At 45.1% G+C, this 24,506-nt stretch overlaps 1 protein-coding gene across 1 annotated transcript in view; it reads right to left on the reverse strand.

Moving 5' to 3' along the window:
• arnt2 (aryl-hydrocarbon receptor nuclear translocator 2) overlaps positions 1-24,506 on the reverse strand; it is a 119,619-nt gene that overhangs the window by 19,830 nt on the left and 75,283 nt on the right. The window contains exons 8-17 of the mRNA XM_034226994.1: positions 24,054-24,139; positions 15,772-15,836; positions 12,613-12,731; positions 9,058-9,173; positions 7,946-8,121; positions 6,908-7,042; positions 1,658-1,732; positions 1,317-1,468; positions 703-778; positions 235-355 (exon numbers count right to left, since the gene is read on the reverse strand). Coding sequence (XP_034082885.1) covers positions 235-355; positions 703-778; positions 1,317-1,468; positions 1,658-1,732; positions 6,908-7,042; positions 7,946-8,121; positions 9,058-9,173; positions 12,613-12,731; positions 15,772-15,836; positions 24,054-24,139 — 1,121 coding nt within the window. The remainder of the gene's footprint in view (positions 1-234; positions 356-702; positions 779-1,316; positions 1,469-1,657; positions 1,733-6,907; positions 7,043-7,945; positions 8,122-9,057; positions 9,174-12,612; positions 12,732-15,771; positions 15,837-24,053; positions 24,140-24,506) is intronic.

Here is a 24,506-nt window from a genome sequence, read left to right on the forward strand (position 1 = left end):
ACTACAACACAACACAAACACACACACACAAACACACACACCCCACACACACACCACACACACACACCACACACACACACACACCCACACACACACAACACACCACACACACACACACACACACACACACACACACACACACACACAACACACACACCAGGGTCAGCACTATGACAGGAACAAAGAGGAGAGTATATAGGTCACGTGAGTGTGTGTGTGTGCACGTCTTACAGCCGGAGATGCCGCTGTACATCTCTGCGAAGCGGGGGTCTCTCTCCTGGGAGAACAGCACTTCTGTCTTGTCGATGTTCTTCCCCGCCTCGTGGACTCCACTGCTGACACCGGCCACAGGCACCTGAGGGGGGGGGGGGTAATGGTTGATGTTAGGGATGACAGACCTAAGTCAAACAAATTAAGAATACAACACACGTTTCACAAGCGACTCTATTTCAGCTTTTCAGGTGATTAGCCAATCAAAAGAAAGATGTTGAGATTAATTGACAATTCTAGTTTCCTACATCCTGAGAATGACTTCCCAGTAAGGACTGCTCTATTCCTGCTAGTGTTTACTGAACCTGTCTACATGTGTTATGCAAATAAAATGCACAACATTAAGTGAAAAAACTGTTATTTGCTGTGGGTCTTTCCATCTGGAGCCCTGTTCCCAGAGTGTGATCACATGGTGCCAAGGTGGAGGGATACCTGGGACAGGTCGTAGGCCGTCAGTCCGTCTCTCTGGTGCACCTCCAGCTCCGCCTGCTGCTGCTGCTGCAGCTGCCTGCACCCACACAACACACACTCCATCAGCACTGCACACTGACACATTCAGTATTTGAGGCGTACTTTGTTTTAAATTCCATTTAATAAGACAACTTTCATGATAAAAAAAAGGTAATCTTCATATCATTGAATCATCATGTAGCTGTGTTTTGGAGCAGGAATACATTATTTCTTTTAAAACGGCTTAGTTGAAGAATGGATTCTGATTGGTCAATTTGGACATTCCAGAGGATTGCTATTTTTCCCCGGCAGACCGCTGCTAAGGAGGAAGGGATGTTGTGAAAGTTAATGTTGTATTTTTGTCTTCACTACTCGTTGCTTTTCTGTCTTATTTTTTAATATGTTCAAAACTAAAACTCTTTTGAAGAATGATAACCATGGATATGTGTGTGTGTGTGTGTGTGTGTGTGTGTGTGTGTGTGTGTGTGTGTGTGTGTGTGTGTGTGTGTGTGTGTGTGTGTGTGTGTGTGTGTGTGTGTGTGTGTGTGTATGTGTGTGTGTGTGTGTGTGTGTGTGTGTGTGTGTGTGGGACCCACTTGACATTGGTGTTGGTGCAGATGATGTACTCGATCTCGTCAGAGTAGGGATTCTGGAAGGTGAAGCTGCTGGTTCTGATCAGCATCCACTCCCTGTTCTTCATCCTGAAGCGGTACATGACAGAGAGAACCTGGCCCTTCAGCTTCACCACCTGCAGAGGGAGGACCACATTCAGGAGTATTCATCATTTAATGTGCTTAAAATGAGCCATTACACACTAGAACCTTTATTTTTGTAGATTTTGATGCCAAGACGTACTTTTGCTCCTTTTACCTAAGTATAAGATCTGAGTACTTCTTCCACCACTGTATCTTTATTCCTGACTCTAAGAAGAACCCACCTGCTGGAAGCTCTCTCTCAGGTGACTCTGGTCCTCAGGATGGCAGAACTCCAGGATGTCTTTCCCCAGCAGGTCCTGCAGGACGACACAACAGATTTCATCTCATCAATCCAGAAGTTATCGTCATGAATAAAGTGTTTAGTACTCAAATAAAAACATGGAAATAGACCGTGCAGAAGGAATGCAGTGGTCACAGATTTGTTTTCCTCTAAACTGGAATCAAAAACAGATCTGAGAGGGTTATGATGCGTTCACACCGGAGGCAAAAAAAAGATTCGCCAAGCATCAGCACGAGTTTCACCGCGGCATCATTTGGGTTTACTTGCGTCACCTCAACTAGACGTGCTGGTGAGGAGGCGGGACTTATTTCCATGTAGATACCGACAACAACAACAACAAACAAAATGAACATATTATTTGGCCTACCTGGCCTACCATCTCGTGCACAAACTTATCTCGTGCCCTCATTGGTCATGTGCACGTCCGTGTGTGTTGGAGGAGGGGCTCTGTAAGGAAGTCTGAAGGAAGGGCAGATTTTCTCCGGTTGTGTATTTTCAAATTCTAGCGCACTCGAGCTGGTTTCTCCATTCTTACCTCCCCTACCTTTAATGCTTTAGCAAGTGTGTCAAAAGACGTTTACAATCTGAGTTTTCTGAAAGGAGATCGGATCAATCAGGCCCTACCGTTGTAGCTGCTCAGTCCATGCTCAAAATAACGTCATATAAACAAAAATAAAGTAGCAACATTTCACCTGCTAAAATAAGCGATATCTATCCATATATTCTTCTGATTTTTAAGGTAAAATAATAATTCATAAAGATTTTAAGTTTAGTTCAGGTGATAAAGTGATTCACAGACTAGGTGCAAACCTTTACTTAAAGCAGGAAGCTAATGAGAGAGTTTAATAATGCAGGTAAGAAATAGGACAAAGGGTCTGAAGGAATGTAACAAACACATTTTGGTAGCTGCTCCAAACAGCATGTATTTGTTATGATCGAGCAGAAACAGAACTCCTGAGTCACCGACTTCTTCTTGCTGAGTAGAGCAGTCAACAAACACTGACCACAGGAATGCTTCACATAGCAGCACAAATGTTTTCTTCCTCTGTGCTTATTTCCACTGTTAACACAGTAACAGGTGATCAAAGCAGGGCTGCTGAGTCATGGAGTGTGTCCCGTGTGCAAAACATGAGGACTTCATCTGATCCCCATCGTGACCAGGGTGCTGCAGCAGAGCCTCACTGAGTTATTCATGATGATTGGAATCAAGTGTTTGTTTTTCACATAGAAAGCCTTATTTTGTATAAGTGAACTACACTGACTTCTCGTTTCAGCAGAAGAGTGTTAATATATTGATCAAACTGTGACTATTAACATAAAATCCTGTTTGGCAGGCGATAATAATCAGAACAGCATGTCTTCTCACGGAAATACAATCTCCTTCACAGTTTCATTCCAATCCATTCTACATTTAATCCTTTTTTTTATTGCTGCAAAGGCAATAAAATGCTTCAAATTCATACTAATGTGAATCGTTAAAAGGGGAAAGATTATGCCTTTGAGCAACTGGAACGTTTTTATTGTAAATCCACTGTGGAGAATGTGTTGAGTTAATTGGTGACAGCAGCGTTCAAACAAGTGTCAAAGTTGATGCAAGTGGAATGAATTATTGAATGAAAATGTTTTTTCTGTTAAACGAGTGAGAGCTGATGGGTTATAGAATAAAATATAATTGAGTGCTGTCCAATTCAAATCTGTATGCAATGCATGTATTCTCACTTTATCAGACAACAGGTGACACTGTGCTTTCATTGACTGACAGTTAAAACAGCAGCATACAAGAAAACAGGGAGCTATCTGACAAAATCGAAATGTATATAACACCCAAGCCTGTTTCAGATTAAGGGCTGGTTCATTCTGCGATGAGGTCGATTTACGATGTACCGCTTTAATATGTCAAAAACCTAATTAAAACCCCATAAAAAAGTGAATGTTGGCAACTTGGATATGAATGTATAGGCAGTAGGGATGTTAAGATTCACCGATTCACATCGGTGCACCGGCATAAAGGTTCAAGATGTGAGTGCACCGGTTGAAAGAGTGCACATCGGCTACAGTTTGGGTTGAACTCGTGATGCAGCGATTGTAGCGTCTTTGCATCGGTAAACAAACGATTCATTCATATAATATCCTCTCATCCTGTCGGCACTCAGCAGAGACGACCTTTGATCTTTGCTTCGCACTACGGAGGCCGAGAGTCTCAGTTATCAACACACATGGAGTGGAGGAAAAAGAGAAACACTACGGAGGCCGAGAGTCTCAGTTATCAACACACATGGAGTCGAGGAAAAAGAGAAACACTACGGAGGCTGAGAGTCTCAGTTATCAACACACATGGAGTGGAGGAAAAAGAGAAACACTACGGAGGCCGAGAGTCTCAGTTATCAACACACATGGAGTCGAGGAAAAAGAGAAACACTACGGAGGCCGAGAGTCTCAGTTATCAACACACACGGAGTGGAGGAAAAAGAGAAACACTACGGAGGCCGAGAGTCTCAGTTATCAACACACATGGAGTGGAGGAAAAGAGAAACACTACGGAGGCCGAGAGTCTCAGTTATCAACACACATGGAGTCGAGGAAAAAGAGAAACACTACGGAGGCCGAGAGTCTCAGTTATCAACACACACGGAGTCGAGGAGAAAGAGAAACACTACGGAGGCCGAGAGTCTCAGTTATCAACACACATGGAGTCGAGGAGAAAGAGAAACACTACGGAGGCCGAGAGTCTCAGTTATCAACACACATGGAGTCGAGGAGAAAGAGAAACACTACGGAGGCAGAGAGTCTCAGTTATCAACACACATGGAGTCGAGGAGAAAGAGAAACACTACGGAGGCCGAGAGTCTCAGTTATCAACACACATGGAGTCGAGCAGAAAGAGAAACACTACGGAGGCCGAGAGTCTCAGTTATCAACACACATGGAGTCGAGGAGAAAGAGAAACACTACGGAGGCAGAGAGTCTCAGTTATCAACACACATGGAGTCGAGGAGAAAGAGAAACACTACGGAGGCAGAGAGTCTCAGTTATCAACACACATGGAGTCGAGGAGAAAGAGAAACACTACGGAGGCAGAGAGTCTCAGTTATCAACACACATGGAAGTCGAGGAGAAAGAGAAACACTACGGAGGCCGAGAGTCTCAGTTATCAACACACATGGAAGTCGAGGAGAAAGAGAAACACTACGGAGGCCGAGAGTCTCAGTTATCAACACACATGGAGTCGAGGAGAAAGAGAAACACTACGGAGGCCGAGAGTCTCAGTTATCAACACACATGGAGTCGAGGAGAAAGAGAAACACTACGGAGGCCGAGAGTCTCAGTTATCAACACACATGGAGTCGAGGAAAAAGAGAAACACTACGGAGGCCGAGAGTCTCAGTTATCAACACACATGGAGTGGAGGAAAAAGAGAAACACTACGGAGGCCGAGAGTCTCAGTTATCAACACACATGGAAGTCGAGGAGAAAGAGAAACACTACGGAGGCCGAGAGTCTCAGTTATCAACACACATGGAAGTCGAGGAGAAAGAGAAATACTACGGAGGCCGAGAGTCTCAGTTATCAACACACATGGAGTCGAGGAGAAAGAGAAACACAGCGCACTGAAAATACCTACAAATCAAACGTTTGGCAACACTTTGGATTTTTCAAGAAACACGGTCAACTTGAAAAATCGCTCGCAAATTGTAAACGATGCAGAGCCGCTTTAAAGTACACAAGTAGTACGAGGAACTTAGCGACGCACATAAAGAGGCGACATGGGGTCTGCGTCTGAAAAGAGAAACCTGAAAGTTAGACGTGAGTTAAATCACTCAGTGAGGTGTTCTGTCAGAGAGAGTGGTGTTTAGTTTACAGCAGCCTGTGACGGCCAATAATAGTTTCAATGGCTTCCTTACTGTAAGCAGTTATGAAAGAGCTGTTTGTGAAAGGTTATTTTTTTATTGTTCATATAGAAACCAGTGCTTTCTGCTCACTGGTGAATTAGCCTATGAATGAGTGTTAAGCACATCAGGCTGGCAGCTGCATAGCATTGCACTATGGTAGTTGTTATTTGCACATTGTTAATCCTGGGCAATGCATCCTTCAATTGTTTAACTGTGAGGTGTTATAACATTGTACTGTAGCCTACTCTGGAGAGTTTTATAAGGTCAAAAAGAAACAGCATGATGGGATGCGCAGTACTAGTAGAGAGAACCAAATATGTAAAGCACTTTTTTGTTTATTTATGATTTGCTGCATATAAGGAATAAAACAAAAATCCTCTGTCGTACCAAATTGAAGTATCATTATTTTTGCATCGTGTTAAATCGCATCGTATCGCCCCGTATCGCATAATGTTGAATCAAATCGTATCGAACTGTATCGCAACAGGGGTGAATCGTATCGCATCGCCTGGTGTTTCAAATGTATCATTAATGTATCGTATCGTGGCAACGTATCGAGATGTGCATCGCATCGGCCTCAGTGATGGAGATGCACAACCCTAATAGGCAGATGTCCCTTGCATCTTTAAAGAGGCCCTATCATGCTTTTGGGGGTTTTCCTGTAGTGTGTTATATATGTTTTTGTCCATGTAAATGATCTGCAAAGGCTAAAATCCCAAAATTCACTAACCTGCTAGCTAATGCTATCATGTTTAAACGGTTGTGCTTATAAGCTGAATGCCCATTAACTTTATCTACAATTTGTTTACAAAATATGGTGATGGTTTTTTGTTCACAACAAGCTGAAATGTGTGCTTAGAGTCTGTGTTTTCATTTCATAGATACTGTATTGGCCACAACATTTCATGCAAAAAATCCTCAAATTTGGATCAATAAAGTACTTATTTGCTTATCTTATCTTGAAATTCAAATAAAACTACCCCTGCAAAAGATGGCAAACTTCGACTTAGTTTGGCTAACTTGCTCACGTAAGCTAACACATCTCTAAGTGGTTGACCAATCACAACAGAGCCGGCCAGCTAACCAATCAGAGCAGACTGGGCTCTGGTTTCAGACAGAGGGTGAAAAGAGGAGCTGCAGCACATGTATGTAGTAGTATGAGAAATATAAAGAGCTTTTTGAACATTAAAGCATGGAGACATGTCACAGTAGAGACACAGTAAATATGAGCAGAATATGTCCTCTTTAATGTCAATATTCATGACAGTATCAGAATAGTCATTTTAATCCTCTCAGCTCACCTGAGGCTGATAGCCAATCACGTTGATGCAGCGCGGGTCCACGAAGGTGATGACACCGTCTGAGTTGTGGCGCGACAGGAACTCTGTGGGCACCGACAGGCCGTTCATGTCCATGGAGACCGGAGAGCTGGTCACCTGAGGGGGGGGAGCATCATTTACATACATGAAGAGGAGAAATCTGCAGTACAAATACAGCTACAAGTGACATGTTTCTAGACAAAGAATATGACTAAAATAGAGATGATCTGAAGTTCTGTTCCCGATTATAGTGACATGTCTTTAACAGATGTAGAGGCTCTGAGGACAGGGGCTGTTGGATGCTGTACAGTCAGTAACGTCCCCTGAGCAAAATGTGTAATTTTTAAGATGGAGCTACTTAAAGAGTGTGAATAATTGATTGATTAATGACAAAATGTGTCCGCAGACAGACAGATATATTAACACTTGGCAAAGTAATGAAAGGCCTCTGTGGTAGCTCCTGCTGCATTAGATATGATGACACCCAGACTTACAGGGTGGAATCAAACTGCTAATTTAATCATTCACAAGTGTAATAAAACTTAACTTTTGAAATCAGACTCTCAGCCAGCTATCTTTACCCTTGAAGTGTAAAACCTTTATGGAAGCATTATTCAATATTTAGCAAGCTTGTTGAAATAATAAGAGTGTGAAAAACACTCAGCCTTCACAGGGACAGGTGAGACGTGATGATGCTGGAGGAGTGCTTCCAGGAAGTTTGATATTCTTGTAAATCATTTAAGTGTTTAGTGTTTTCACAACTGAGTCTGGCAGCATGAGAAAGAAACACAGTTATATCTCTCACAGGCTCCGCCCTCTACTGGACTCTATGGGTACTACCCCCTATGCAAGCATTCACCTACTGAGATTTCTATAGACGTAGCCGGCCTTGGGGCGGGCCTACCTGAATGCGCGCGCATCTCACTGTATAAAAGGAGGCCTCGCCTCCTGACTATCATCCCTTTCTCTTCAGCGAAACAGAGATAAGACGTTTGAGAGAAGAAGAAAGAGTTATCATACCTCCAGGGAGTCGCCACTGTCCCCACCACCTCTGCTTCGAGTGTTTGGGGGACCAGGATATGGCAGAGGCGGTGCCATTTCACGTTCGCCGTTCCTTCCGGGTCCGGCGTCCATGGAAGTCCACCGCCCAGGGCTGTACTCTCCCTGGATGATGATCATGGCGGCGGGTGTGTGGGCTACTCACTCATTGCTAGAGATGCCCCCGCCTCACCAGGTCAGAGCGATTATTGGGCCGCAAGGCTGAATAAGTAGCTTTGTCCACGGGCCTTGCCCCAGGCCCGGTTCCCCCGGGGACCGGTGCTCGGTGGCTTCACATGATATAGGGTCGACCCTACTTCATCACAGGCCGCCGCCGCTGCCTGCCGTGTGATGTCCCTGGGATATCACGCCGCGTGGCACTTTCCAAAGAGGACCGTGTCGATCTCCTTACTCACGGGATAAGGAGTAGTCGCAGCTTGGCTGATTCTTGCACATCACTAGCGGAAGAAACACTGTCCTACACTCCCCGCCCCTGCTGTAAACCCCAGTATAGGGAGCCAGCAGGTGGGCGTGTGCACGTGAGTGGAATAAACGGAGTGCTGTCAAAGCACTGTGCGGGTTCAAGAGACGCTATTGCCGGCGTGCTGTTGTCAGAAAACACACCTTGCCTGGTATAATAGCTCCGATTAATGCATTCCCCCTCAATGGGAAATACAGTGTTAATACGTGGGCGTGCGGCCCTCGTGAGAGTGGCCGCGGTGCGTTCAGGAACCCCCGCAGGAGAACGGTGGTTTACGTTTGTAAACTCTAGTTCTAGAGTGATGTGTGTGTGTGTGTGTGTGGGGAAATTGCATTCAGTAAAAACGATTGCATTTATCCCAGAGTAAGAGTCATCTCTCTCCAAAATTCCACTTTTCCGCATAATGTCCGTTTCAAAGAGATGGCATTGTGACGGCGCGCGCGGCCCCCCCTCCCCCGAGGGCGGGCCGCGGTGCGTTCAAAGACCTCCATAGAGAGAAGTGTCACCGCAGCGCGCGCTCCTCCACAGACTTTCCTGCAGACGAGGGAGCGCAGCGCAACGGTGAGACGAAGGGAGATCCCGTGCCCGCGGCGCCCTCCAGTCTTCGGCCCACCCCGTGGAACCAGCGTGCCGGCACTCACGGGGACGGGCTGCCCGTCTTCACGGATCTGACTGGCGGGGGGAGAAAATCTCTCCGCCCGGGATGAGGGGGCGAATCCCGCCACCTCCCTGTATAATGCACAGATCACTACGTTTACTAATAAGAATGAGGTTGATCTGTATCCAAATCTAAGTGTCTTTTGTTTCCACAAATGCTACACTTAAACACGATGTTAACCGTACAAATTCCCCATTCGCTGCCCCAGCTGTAGCTCCTGTAAAGGAGGTGGCTAGTGGGCATGCGCAGATGAGAGGGATGAACCGCAGGGAGTGCTATCTAAAGGAAAGCGCTATGCGGGTACAGGGACATTATGGCCGGCGTATTACTGTCAGAGACTCACACAAGAGCGCGTGGCGGTGCGTTCAGAGACCTCAGTAGAACACACTAAGCCTATAAAGACTCCGATTAATGCTGTTTACCATAGTGGTGAAAACAGCATTATGGTGGAGCGCGCGCTCACACAAGAGCGCACGGTTAATAATCGGCCCTTTCTGTGTCGAACCTCCATGGGCAAATCTTCCCTTCACGGGGAGTTTTGCAGCGGAACAGGTCAACAGAGTATCACAGCTTCATAGCTGCGGCCCCACAGCTGAGGGATTGTCCATTAACACAATGTTATGGGGAATGGAAACTCTGCTGGGAACTAACAAAGTGGATGGACAGGACGCTGAAACGGGGCTATTCACTCCAGTTTTGCAGCGTCCCTCCTCCTTTTATGGGCATGCGAGAGTTAAATCTGGGAGATGAGGAGATGGGTTTCCTCTCAGCAGAGATTCAGGCTCTGGTGCAGAAACAGGCAGTATCTGTTGTGCACCCTCAGCACAGAGAAAAGGGTCTTTAATCCATGTACTTCTTGGTTATCAGGAAGACAGGGGAATTCAGATCTATTCTAGATCTCCGCGGCCTGAATCGCCACATTTCCTGCAGGAAATTCCGCATGTTAACTATGAAACAGTTGCTGGGGCTTGTGCAGCCGGGCGATTGGTTCACCACCATCGACCTGAAATACGCGTACTTTCATGTAGAAATTGCTCCAGAGCACAGAAAGTGTCTGCGTTTTGCCTTCCAGGGGATAGCCTACGAGTTCAACAGGCTGCCGTTCGGCTATTCCCTATCCCCACGCACGTTCAGTAAATGTGTGGCCACAGCGCTTCAAGCGCTACGTGCCCGTGGCATGAGAGTTTTCTTTGACCTAGACGACCTTATAGTCATGGCTGGGTCCCGGGAGCAGGCAATGTTTTGCACAGCACAATTGATCACACACCTAACCAAATTAGGCTTTGCGATCAATTGAAAAAAGAGCACCCCCATACCTCACCAACAGGCGTTGTAGTTGGGAGTGGTGCTCGATGCAGGCGCGCTGCGCCCCACCCTGTCAGGGAGCAGAAGTGCGTCCCTTCTCCGGGCGGTTCACAGGCTGCGACAGGGGGCGACAGTGACAGCTTTAACTGTCATGCAGACTTTGAATTTCATGACGGCTGCTCACATTGTGGTCCCACAGGGGTTACTGCATATGCGCCGCCTGCAGAGGTGGTTCTCCAGCCTGCGTTTGGATCCCAAGAGGCACAAACGGCGGCTGGTGACCATCCCCCACTCAGTGGAGGGCAACCTCCGGTTTTGGGGGTCCCCGGATCACCTCCGGAGGGGGTCTCCACTGGGACGTGTGACCTCCTACATCATAGTGTTCACGGACGCATCCAGAACAGAGGAAGAGGGCTATAGGTGGGCGCTGGGCTCTAACAGAGTCTCGACACAGCAACCTCCTAGAGCTACGGGCGGTAGTGTTAGTCCTCCAGCATTTCATGCCTCTAATTCAAGGGAGACATGTATTGGTCAGGAGCGACAACAGCACCACAGTGGCTTATATCAACAGGCAAGGCGGAGTCCGCTCCGCCGCCTTGTTGGCCACAGCGGAGAGGCTGTGGTTATGGGCTTCAGAGGTGGTGTTATCTCTGAGAGCCTTCCATATCCCAGGACTGGAGAACCTCATGTCGAGGGGCGGCCCCCTGCCAGGCGAATGGACGCTTCACCCGGAGGTGGTGAAGCAGATCTGGGCCCAGTTCGGGAGAGCGGAAGTGGATCTGTTCGTCAGCCGGCGCAACAACCACTGTGCCCTGTGGTTATCCATGGCCCTGGGCGACGACCCGCTCTTGGGGGTGGACGCGTTTGCACACGAGCCATGGCCAAGGAAGCTGCTATACGCCTTTCCACCGCTGCATCTCATTCTCCTCTCCTGGGGAGAGTGAGGCGAGAACGTCTGTCAGTCATCCTAGTGGCTCCGGACCACGTCGGGGCGCCGTGGTACTCAGAGATGACACAGATGAAGGTGGGCCAGCCCTGGGCGGTTCCCCAGTTCTGGGGGGCGATGTCTCAAGAGGCAGGTGCAATCGGGGCGTTACCCACTCTCGGCCGTCCTCTCCAGGTTTGGCTCCTGAGAGGGACAGGCTGAGACAGGGTGGATTGTCTGACAATGTTATTCAGTCTATCCAGGCAGCTAGAGCTGGATCCACCACAGCCTGTTACAGGCCGAAGTGGCTGGGATTCCAGCGATGGTGTAAGGAGCAGAGAATAGAGCCCCTATCGTGTGAGTTGGGCTCTATTTTATCCTTCTTACAGTTATTGGTGGACAGAGGGCTTGCGCATTACACAGTGGAAGTGTATGCAGCAGCCATCTCGTCCTGCCATGAGGGATTTGGCGGCAGGTCAGCCTTTAGTCAACCACTGATGTCGCGGTTTTTACAGGGGGTCAGGAGGCTGCGCCCAGTAGTGCGCGCCTCCACCCCGCAGTGGGACCTGGTGCTCGAGGCTCTGGTCTCAGAACCATTTGAGCCCCTGGAGCTCTCCTCTCTAACATCAGCCAAAAGACTGTCTGAGTTAACCGCTCTGTCGGTGCACCCGAGCTGTTTACTGATTCGGGGTGACCAGAGCGGGGCGACACTCAGACCGAACCCCTCCTTTGTGCCCAAAGCCTAAGGAGTGCGTTCAGGTCGAGGGCTATTCAGTTAGGGGGAAGGGAAGCTAAACTGCACCTCCTCTGCCCGGTGCGTGCGCTAGCATGTTAGGTGGAGCGCACGGCTGCCCTTAGACGCACCGAACAGCTGTTTTGCACATGCCTACGGACAGTCGAGGAGAGCCTGCCCCACGGGGATTTGTGCGCACTCCACACGGGCTGTAGCTGTGTCAACAGCCTTATTCAACGGTGTGAGTGTGGAGGATGTATGCACAGCGGCGTCTTGGTCAACACCAGGCCCCTTCATAAGGTTTTATCTCTTGGACATTTCTGGCTCTTTCTCCTCGTCTGTGCTTGCTGGGGAAACACAGGACTGGTGAGGAGGGGGGGGGCTGTGGGTCAGTAGGCGTCTGACCCTCTCCCCGGACGTAATGCGCCGTCGCCTTTTCCCGGGCCCTCTGGGGGGTCCCGGGATGGGCGAGGTGCGCGCTGGCCCATTACGGGGCGGAAGAACTACCCCGGGGTGGAAGGGCTACCCCCCAAACTTTAGTCCGCACCCACTCTGCACGGGGTCAGTGTTTGAGTGTGGGGCATGGGCACTGGCACTCTCCCTGTGATCCTTAGGGAGGTAGGTGCACAGTGAGCCAATACAGGGCTGGGGGTTCTCCCCATCTGCCTATGGGCGGAGGGGGCCCCCAGCACTGTTTTGTGAGCACACTTTCTGCGTGGAAAGCGCAGCAGAGTGTGCTCTGTCAGCCGCAGCCCAGAATTCTCCACGGTCCCAACCGGGTTAAGGGAGAATGTGGGGCAGCAGCTGCTGACCGGAAAAGCCGGTCAGGGGCAGTAGGGTGGAATGCAATTGTTGGACGACAGTGTGCGTATACATCAGGGCTCCACCCACTGTACCCATAGTCCAGTAGAGGGCGGAGCCTGTGAGAGATATAACGCCGGGTTACGTATTGTAACCCTTGTTATATTAACACAGGCGGAGCCCTCTACTCAGGGCACTGTCTGTCCTATACCGCTCGCTGAAGAGAGGTGTAGGATGATAGTCAGGAGGCGAGGCCTCCTTTTATACGGTGAGATGGACGCGCATTCAGGTAGGCCCGCCCCAAGGCCGGCTACGTCTATAGAAATATCAGTAGGAGAATGCTTGCATAGGGGGTAGCAGAGATGGGGACTCGAGTCTGTGACTCGGACTCGAGTCGCACTTAAGTCGCACACACAGAGACTTCAGACTTGACTTGGACTCCTGCTCAAAAGACTTCGGACTCGACTTGGACTCGTGTTTTGGGACTCGTGAACAATCATTGTGTTTTCTATTTTTGGCGTATTAAAGGTGGGGTAGGTAAGTTTGAGAAACCGGCTCGAGATCGCTAGAATTTGAAAATACACAACCGGAGAAAATCTGCCACTTCCTCACAGAGCCCCTCCTCCAACACACACGAACGCACACATGACCAATGAGGGCACGAGATAAATTTGTGCCCCGATGGAAGGCTGACAGGCAGGTAGGCCATCCAGTTATTTTAGCCGGGCCGGCTATCGGGATGTTAAGAGCATTCCATGGAATATTAACAAAAAGTGTATCTCGAGCCGGTTTCTCAAACTTACCTACCCCACCTTTAACATTAACATTAACATCATGGTAACACCATGGCGACCGGCGGCACACCTGCAGCTGTACCGCTTGTAATTAGGTTCAACTATAAAAACTTCGAACAAAACGCCGGCGGCACCAACAAAAGGAGCGCACACTGCAAAGTCTGCAATTTAAAAAAAATAGGTTGCTGGTGCAACAACGTCAAATTTCATCAGGCACTTGAAAACTCACCCGGAGAGGTCAGTCACATTAACGCATATGGACGGTTAGCAAACATGTTTAGCTCAGCATCAGCTATGTAATGTTAACTTAGCTTGCTACTAGCTTTGTAACTGAATATTTGAAAAGATGAGTGAATGTTTGCTTGTCACACTTGTTTGCGTTGAGTGGCGTTGAAATCCAACTCTTGACATGACGTAAAAAAGGTCGGGAACGTTAATCATTACGTTCCGCTGCCACCATCTACTGGCTAACGTTAAACGTAGAAAAATACATAGTTACATACATAAATACATCTGTCGGTTTATAGGCAGGTTACAGGTTTATTGTTGACCACGTAACGTTAATGTTACAGGTTTATCAGGTTACCATTACACTGGGTTTGAGTGAGAGGATAGAGGAATATGTTTATTTATAGTAGACTTAAAAGATGTCATTAGAGACCCAGTGTAATTAAACAATACGGTTGCAGAGGTCAAATTTTAACATTTTTGTCCACTGGCCAAATGGCTAGCCTAGTGAATGTTGAAATGTTACCAGCCACTCAATAGATTGCCATTGTTATTTTTGGCTGGTGCGTGCAACATACAGTACCAGCCACTTGCATGATTTACCAGCATTTGGCTGGTAAATGGTGTTAATGGTAGATCTCTCTTTTGGAACAGGTCATGTTTTAATATCACCAGTTCAGTATATTTCAGATAATATTGCAGCAATAGTTTTTTAGTTGCAAATGGCACAGAACAAATGTTTACTTTTAAGTACTTTTAACAGTTTCCCTGCGGGGGATTAATAAAGTATTTGTGATACTGATTTCTGATTCTGAAGTGTTTTGCTTATAAGTTGTTTGCATTTAGCTAAAGTGTGATGTTTGTCCTCATATTGCATTGCAATAGCCTGTTTTAAAGTGATCATATAACAAACAACTAATCAGTACGGATACTGTATGCTAATAGATATAGGAGTGATAATAATACAGTAAATGCTTTGAATTTCTTAGACATAGCTGTGCAGTATTCTTAACAGACTGGATAGCAGCAGACAATAGAAGGCTTATTACAACCAGAAGAGACATGAGACTTTTATTTTTTAGAGACTTGAGACTTGACTTGGACTCGTGACCAAAGACTTGAGACTTGATCAAGTCTCACCCCACAAAGACTTGAGACTTGACTTGGACTCGTGACCAAAGACTTGAGACTTGACTTGGACTTGTGACCAAAGACTTGAGACTTGACTTGGACTTGTGACCAAAGACTTGAGACTTGACTTGGACTTGCAAAAAAAGACTTGTGAACATCTCTGGGGGGTAGTACCCATATAGTCCAGTAGAGGGCTCCGCCTGTGTTAATATAGCAAGGGTTACAATACGTAACCCGGCGTAATAAAACAACAACAGAAGTATCTCCATAATGAGTCCAGCATGGAAAACATCTTTTGGCAACTGTTGTTGTGGGACAAAAAATTGGCCCTGCATAATTTGGGATATTTGTTTTTATTTTTATTTATTAGCCTTTGTTATATAGCTGGCATGACAGGGAATGAGTAGAAGGAGAGAGAAGAAAGATAGAGGGGACACACACACACACACACACACACACACACACACACACACACACACACACACACACACACACACACACACACACACACACACCACACACACACACACACACCACACACACACACACACACACACACACACACACACACACACAACACACACACACACACACAACACACACACACACACACACACACACACACACACACACACAAACACACACACACACCACACACACCACACACACACCACACACACCACCACACACGACACCCACACACACACACACACACACACACACACAGCACACACACACCTTCATTCGTCCTATTTCTCACCATTCATTATTTTCCAGTCGCAACCTGCCTCTTTTCCTTCTTCTTGGATCGTCATACCTGAGGAACAAACGGAAAGATGAGAGATTACGGTTGTGAAACAGAGGCAGAAGTTCTTCATAACATTGATTGGTTTGGCAGTAGCTCAGTCCGTAGGACTGGGGTGGAAATGTTGCTTGAGCGGTGCCAGGTGCCAGGTGCTGCCTGCTGCCTAACAACAGTGCATGTGAGTATTTAGCCCTAATGTGTATAGGTGTGCATGTGTGTAGTTTACTGTGTACAATAAAAGAGTTGAAATACTAAAAGTTCTCCTTGGGGATCAATAAAAGGTCTTCTTCTTCTGAGGTCTATCAAGCTCTTTCTCAGTGTGCTCCTTGATCCTGGCAGCAGGGAGTTCACCTCCAGGCTGACTCAGTGATTTACAAGTCATGTCTTCCACACTGACAGATACATTTCAGACACAATACAAGAGCATTATAACTGCTACAATGTTTCTGATATTTTCTAACTAAAGTGTTTTAGTTTAGTTCAAACATCCTGCCAGTGCAGAGTGGGTTCTTTGTTTTGTTTGTTTGTTTGCACATGTACTCACACATGCATGCAGGTGACTCACTATACATTTCTGTATTCTCTAGCAAGTTAAAGGCACAGCCTCGAATTATTATCTCAATAGGTCTTAGTACTATATATGGTCCCACCCTCGACCATGTCAGTTGCTCTAGATTGCTTCTATGTTGTTGTTTTTTTTTCTAGTAGAGATGCAAGGTTTTATGTGGTTGATCTTGGACATTATTTGATGCGTGAATTATATTAAATCGCATTTGGATAGTGCAGGACTTGTGAAGATTTGTGAAATATTTCATCATGAACGTCCACACTTACTACATTTTAATGGATTATTGTGGGCTAAAATGAAACAAATGATTATTTTGTAATGTTCTCTGTGTTTTCCACTTCCCCCTGCCGGTCTGGCAGCACTCTTCTTCTCTATCACAGCACTGAGTCACTAACAGAAACAAATGGAGTTGGTGTAAGTGAAAAATGATTTATGCACCAGGAGGTGACAGACAAAGAAAAGTAAATGCTAAGTTTTAACATGGGAGGAAATGTTATATCTCCCTTTCTTGTTATTAAACAAAGCAGCAAATAGAACGATGTGGGAGCAGCTTTGTTTTGAGACAGCACTGACCTTTTCACAAATATCATACCAGCTTTCCCTTAATGACATTATTTCTGAGGGTAGGTTCATGACAGGCGGAAAATGAAACTATACAAGCGACTAACCAAAATATTGTTTGTGAGGACAGACGCTTCCCTCTGTGACACCAGGCTGAACCAGGACATTAAGCCGAGGAAACAAAGACTCTTCTCTTTTGTCCTTTTCGTCTTGGCTCTTCTTCTTTCCTAGTCCTGCTCGGCTATGGCCAACTTCGCTCAAATTTTTAGGACCTTATTGTTTGCTACAGGCCATGGCTAGGGACTGATAAACCCCAAAGACCCACTCAACACTTCAAGCCCCCAGTGGGTTGAAGTTGAAGCAAAACTTTTGAATGACCAAACTGTGGTCCTGCAACTTCCGTATGATTTTGTGACGTCATTGGGCCCCGTGCCCCCTCTCAACAGAATAAGTCCCCTGGCCCAGGGCAGTCCTTACCCACCTGGGGACTCGATCTTAGTTTTTGTGTTGAATGTTTCCTGTTTTATTTTTGAACTGTATTTTCTCTTTGTGTCTGTTTCACTTCCTATCTTTGTGTTTTCCCAGCCTTTGTAATTGGCCTGATTGTTTCCAGCTGTGTGATGTCCTTGCTGTCCTTGTGTCTTTACCTACCCTCTCCAGCTGTGTCTTCTTAATGTAATTCGTCCCGTCCCTACATATGCCGGTCTGATTAAGTGTTCTTTGTCAGTCTGACTTTGTCCAACATCCTGCCAAAACCCTGGAAAAAAGGTATTTTTGTGTTTTCAAAGTATTTTGCCTTTGTACACCGTAGGAGCCAAAATGCCTATCAGGCCTGTGTTTATTGTTTTTGTACACTGAACAAAAATATAAACGCAACGCTTTTGTTTTTGCTCCCATTTTTCATGAGATGAACTCAAAGATCTAAAACATTTTCTATATACACAAAATAACCATTTCTCTCAAATATTGTTCACAAATCTGAAAAAATCTGTGATAGTGAGCACTTCTCCTTTGCCGAGATAATCCATCCCACCTCACAGGTGTGGCATATCAAGATGCTGATTAGACAGCATGATTATTGCACAGGTGTGCCTTAGGCTGGCCACAATAAAAGGCCACTCTGAAACGTGCATTTTCGCTTTATTGGGGGGGTCCGAAAACCAGGCAGTATCTGGTGTGAGGGGTAGGGGTAGGGTTAGGGTTAGGGTAATGTGGCGAATCGAGTGGCCCGTGGTGGTGGTGGGGTTATGGTATGGGCAGGCGTATGTAATGGACGACGAACCCCTCACACCAGATACTGCCTGATTTTCGGACCCCCCCAATAAAACAAAACTGCACGTTTCAGAGTGGCCTTTTATTGTGGCCAGCCTAAGGCACACCTGTGCAATAATCATGCTGTCTAATCAGCATCTTGATATGCCACACCTGTGAGGTGGGATGGATTATCTCGACAAAGGAGAAGTGCTCACTATCACAGATTTTTTCAGATTTGTGAACAATATTTGAGAGAAATGGTTATTTTGTGTTGATAGAAAATGTTTTAGATCTTTGAGTTCATCTCATGAAAAATGGGAGCAAAAACAAAAGTGTTGCGTTTATATTTTTGTTCAGTGTAATTAGGGATTTTGTGTACACAGCACACAGTTATAGTAATTGTCGCCTGGTCTTATTGGTATTTTGGGCAATTGTTGTAGGTAGGGGTTCTTGGAAAGACAAAGAAAGTAAGCAAGGTTCTGTTATTTTTAGTTGACCGTATGCTTTTGTTTTAGAATCTGTTTTGTTTTATTTCTTTATTAACATCCTGAAAGCAAAACTTCAGCACATACTTTTGTTTGCAACGAGTCACAGTGATGAGCCAGACTTAGCCTGTTAGTTTATAGAAGGTTTGTTGCTACATACACTGAACTAAGAACTCTGTAGCTAATTAAATTCCTTTTGTGTTTGCATTTCAGTCCCAGCGATTACTTCCCTGAACAAAATAATAGATTATGTTAAATTCTGTTCTATTTGAAGTTTCATTTTAAAAAGGCAAAGTAGATGCATGAATTCTACAACAAATATAAAATAAATTGATCATTCAATGTTTATTGCTAGACTGCAGCTTTATGTGAATGTGATTGATAAGATATTTATACCACATTTAGGTATACATGTATATGAGTAATGGGTCCAACTCGGTTTTGGCAGATGCCTAAAATAAAATAACTTTATGGAGTATAGGCTGAAAAGAATGAGATTGAATCCAGATCATACAGGCTTATCCATGACCTTTGGTAACATATACTGTAATGCCAGATAAACCCAGGACCATACACATCCAAAGGCCCAGGGACAGCCTATGGAAACACAGAACGCTCTGTAATCACGTCCACATTGACCTGGGTGCTGTTTAATCTGCGCTTATCACGGAGCAGACGTTTTAATTTGCTGGAATTCCTTCCACTTACCGAGGACAGTTTACAATAAAGTTGGAAGACATTAGCCTCCACATGAAACAGAACCCTGAGTCTGTCTTGCTTCGTGACTGCATTCCTCTCCTCAGTCAATTTGCAACGAATCTGAAGCGAGCGTGTTCTTCATACATCTGCCCGTTATGAGTGCGTGTGTCTCCTCATCCCTGCCTGCCAGAGCTATTGTGCCCAGAACATTCCGATGATTATTTTTAGTGCAAGGATGTAAACCATGTGTCAATGATTTCAAAACACATATGGTGCGTGTGTGTGTTTGTGTGTGTTAAACCAAGAAATATTCCATGTCACATCAAAGTTCTAAGAGGCCATTGAGTTGTGTGGTACTTGAACTTGTTGAGTTGCATTACCCCACCCTCACACACCAAGGGGGGCTGCCATTCTGTCTCTGTAAACACTGTGTGTGTGTGTGTGTGTGTGTGTGTGTGTGTGTGTGTGTGTGTGTGTGTGTGTGTGTGTGTGTGTGTTGTGTGTGTGTGTGTGTGTTGTGTGTGTGTGTTGTGTGTGGTGTGTGTGTGTGTGTGTTGTAAATCAGAGAGGGCTACTGGATACAGTTAAGGAATGGAATGGATGATGGTATGACGCTGAGGCTGCCTGATATAAGAACTTAGGCAGTCATGGATTTAGGGAGTAATGGATTACATTTAACGGGATACCGTGGTTATTATTAAGGTAGACATACTGCCTAGATTACCTTTTTTTGGTTTTCGTTTAGGCTACTTTCATTATTTTTATTTTAAATATTCTTTTTTGAAATGCAGTAGGTGGACAACTGATTTAATAAAATAAATCTGTGTTTGCTTTTGGTTAATGCATTGAACTAAAGCATTTGTAAATCATCATAGGTCTAGCATATAATTTAAAATGACAAATGTTGGATACTAAATATCTTGGTTCCTTCTTTTAAAGGTAACATTGTTGTGTTGCCTTTCAGAATCAGAAAGTGCTCGGTTACATTACTATATTCTGATTAGGTAACTGATACGTTTTGTTTTTTTTACATGTAACTAGTAATTGTAATGGGATACAGATTTGAAGTAATCCTCCCAGCACTAATTATGGGACACAATAAACTACTAATATACATATTGACTGGTGCTGTGCGATTGACAAGTATATCACAAAATGTAGCTTTTTTATTTATTTTTTTAGATAGACTAGTAATTATAAAGGGATAGATGTTTCCCAACCCCGTCCCCTTGTGTGTTATGTAGCTTTTTCTGCATTTAAACGGTCTGCAGAGTCAAAAACCCTCAAAGTACACCCTGTAGCGAGTAAAACTCTAACACAGAAAAGACCTGTCTATGCTGCCCCAGAACGCCTCGTTGGAGATTTCTCTTTTTCCATTGTTTGCTTCCTGGGTTCTGTGACGTGTGAAAACCCAAAGCAACAACAAATGACCGGATTAGCCCAAATGGACCAATCCGTGGAGCTCCTCACACACCAGAATCCCTTGGCTAACTAACAGGGAGTCCCATTGACTTGCATAGAGCTCCCTGAATGCTGGTAATAGACGAGTTTGGATGGCGGAGAAATGCTCTCCGCAGACTAGTGCTGCACGATTCTTGCTCAAATGTGAATCACGATTTTCCTCCATAAGAATTGAGATCACGATTCTCATCGTTTCAATGAAAATATTTATTGCACTCTTACTCTTAGACGTCACGTGAGTACAATGAATTTAAACAGACATTTGTCTCTCTTGTAACAAAAACATAACTTTGTCTTTAGTCTGTAGTTGCTGAATACTGACCAAACATTACTACATTCAAAATGTGGCACCTGAGCCAACTATTGTGGCTTTAAACAGACACCATCAACATCAAAGTGCTTGACTTAATTCCAAGTCTCAGTTTCTTGTAGCAAAAACATAGAGTAACTAAAATGAATTTGATAGCCAACTACTGTGGCTTTAATTGCTTGACTTAAACTCAAGTCTCTCTGGTAACAAAACATACAGTAACTAAAATAAAGATATTGCTGCTGCCTGAGTGCTGAACATAAAAAATAGAATCTTTGCAGCTTTATAATAACAAAATGTCCACAGTGACAGGACACCCAACTACTGTACAACAACACCAACCTGTTTGTTATAGGGTGATGGCTTTCGTTATCTCTTTGTGCCTTCGTGAGCTGTGTGAATATGGTGTTCCGTTGAATAACGTTTGGCTTATGGATGTTTGACTTCTTTGCTAAAGCATACTGTATTTTATGGTGACGTTGCAGGTGATTTAATAGGTTTGTGGTGTTACCTGACGTCGTTGCGACGATGCGAGAACAATGCTTACAGTGGACGACTTTTTGTAAGTCATCATCAGGATCAAATCCAAAAAAGTTCCACACACTGGATGAATGTGGTCCTTTTTTCGGCACAAGCACAACTTCCCTCTCACTCTCGCCAGAGTCGCCACCGGGATTTTCATCGGTGTTGTTGTCATTGTCCTCTACCTCCTCGTCACTCGTTTCTGTGTCACTCATTTCTGTTTTTCTTGTACTACTAGTCGCTCTCGTCACTCTTTGCTAATCAGTGCTAATGCTAACGCTTCTGTAAACATACTGCTGGCTCCTGCCCTCACGTGCTGCAGTCAGTGAGTGTTGCCAGGTATACTTATTATAAGCCACATTGGGCTTATCTTTCTGTAAAGTTGCTTGGTAATAAGTAATAATGGTTGTTGCGGTTGTGAGCTTGTAGATAGGTTATTTTCAAATAGCCGACCCGACATATATAGGTTTAAAGTGCTCATGTTCTTTTGCGCTTGTTTTCATAGACCTGGTTGCTTATTCCTTCCGCAAAAACTGGCAACCCTAGTGGCTGCAGCGTTAACACTGCATGAGAGGAGGAGAGACAGACAGAACACTACCATTTGCATGCGATCATGGTACTTTAATGTTAAATGTATAGAGTATATTTGCTTTACATCGTTTAAGTATGATTGACATTGCAAGTTGGTATTATTCAGAAGCAAAATAATTTAAAAAAAACAACAACAAAAAACAGCATGACGTCATAGGATCGCCGTAATTTAGAAATGAGATCGCATAGGTGTCTGAATCGAGATCACAATCTTTTTTCGATTAATCGTGCAGCACTACCGCAGACCCATTCTCATAGCGTTATAAACCTTTTTCTTACTCAATATCAAGCCACACTTATTGTTTTTACTTCGGCTGTGAGTGTTTGTGTGCTCAGGATGAGTTTCGCTTGTTCTCGCTGTATCGCCGACCCGGAAACCTGTCCGCTCCTCGCAGCAGCTCGCAGTAATGAGCCTCGCAACGTCCCGACCAATCAGAGCACACTGGGAGGGAGGGGGGGGGGCAGGAGCTCTAACAAGCCGTGTAGGACAGAGAGTGAATACACATACTATACAGAGATGCTGTATGAGAAACCAATGTGAGTTTGGAAAATTGCACAATTTAAATCTATTCTAGTAGACCTCAACAATGGAAATAAGATCAGTAGAAATGGCCATGACATGGGACCTTTAATAAAAAAATGTAATTAAAGTATATGTGTAATGCTAGTACAATGCTTTGGGACCTCAGCAAAGGATGAACCCACATATAAAGTCAACATAAACTGTGTGTGCTCGTATTAAAGGAACATTTCAGGATCTGACTTTTAATGCACACAATACTTGCTAGTCGGACCAGTTTATTGGTAGTTTCAATATTTTCATGGGATTTTCTGACAATTTTTTTTAACTATCACTATCCTAAATGACGGCTTAGATTTGTGTGTTGATCAGAAAAAACATGTGTGTCTAAGTGCGTTTAGTCCCATGAAGTCACTTCACTTGGTATATTCAACCCTAAAACAGCGAGGAATGTAAATATTTTTATGTTTTACAAAATATGTATTTATTGTCCATGGCGTCACATGGTTTGAGATTCTTTAGTTTTGTATCTGCAGGTCAGTAAGACGGGCCGGTAAAATTGTTGGCCTGGGTACAGGAGAGCTTGGAGAAATATCTTTGGAAGGTCTTTTTCACGGTAAAACAGATGTGTACTCTGGCTGACTGCGGCTGCTGCTCTTCAGAAACTACAAACCGTTCAAAGCCACATCTCCATCCTCCATGGGGAGTCTGCCTCATACTCCAAAGATAGATTATTGACCGGGTATTGTCAGTACTAATCACAGTGTGTGGATGGGATCACAATATGTGTCGGGAAGAGCAGCGACTTCAGCCATATCTCCACAACAAATGTGAGGAATGCTCCCCTGCATATGCATTTTTAGAACCTATTTAAGGCAGCACAAATGCAAACAGCTCAATCTGAAGAGGTTTCATCAGAGGAAGAGGAACACCTGGAGTTCCCGGGATGTTCAGGCGTGTTGTTACAGCAAACATGGGGAAATCTATCAGCCTGCAGTAGTCAAATTTAGACAAAAATATGTAATGTTTGCTTTGCGCTGTAAGTGAGCAGGCTTTCCAGAAAGCTGCTCTGTATCCTGCTGCTGCACCCTCACACCCTGGATGAGACACACAGGCCACACAGTGTGTTGTGGCTCTGCGGTTGAATCCGGGTTCTGATCCAGAGCTGTGCATGGCACACAGCTGCTTCAGGTTAAGCAGGGATAGAGACAAGAGCCTCCAGTTCAGTGTGTGTGTGTGTGTGTCTGTGTGTGTTTACCTGCAGGGGGCCAGGCTTTGATGTAGCCAGTGCAATGCACCACAGAGTACTGAGCCTCTCCTTCTTTTGAGGGTCCAAGGCCATTCCTGTCCATCAAACACAAACAGAGACATAACAACATGTTTAGTTCTCAGAAACAGTTAAGAAACGTGTAGATGCGTAGATGCATGCATCCTGTTGCAGTTGCTCCTAGATGTGTTACTATTACTATTTACAAATGTTGGCTCTTTATTTCGTCTTACTTCTAATAGTAACTTCAAGTAGTAACTTCTAAAGCTGTGCTCCCTCTAAACGTTCTTGTAGAGAGAGATTTTGTTTGCTTTTTCCAAAGTAAATTACCGCTGATATTCATTCAAGCTCTGTTTACACCTCTGACAGCTGATTGAGTTAAAGTCGGTTAGCATGGCTGAACAACAGCTCTCCCACTGAAATCTGGAGACGGACCCAGAGGAT

Source organism: Gymnodraco acuticeps, unplaced genomic scaffold, assembly GCF_902827175.1.
Source record: "Gymnodraco acuticeps unplaced genomic scaffold, fGymAcu1.1, whole genome shotgun sequence".
In the NCBI taxonomy this organism is placed as follows: Eukaryota; Metazoa; Chordata; class Actinopteri; order Perciformes; family Bathydraconidae; genus Gymnodraco; species Gymnodraco acuticeps.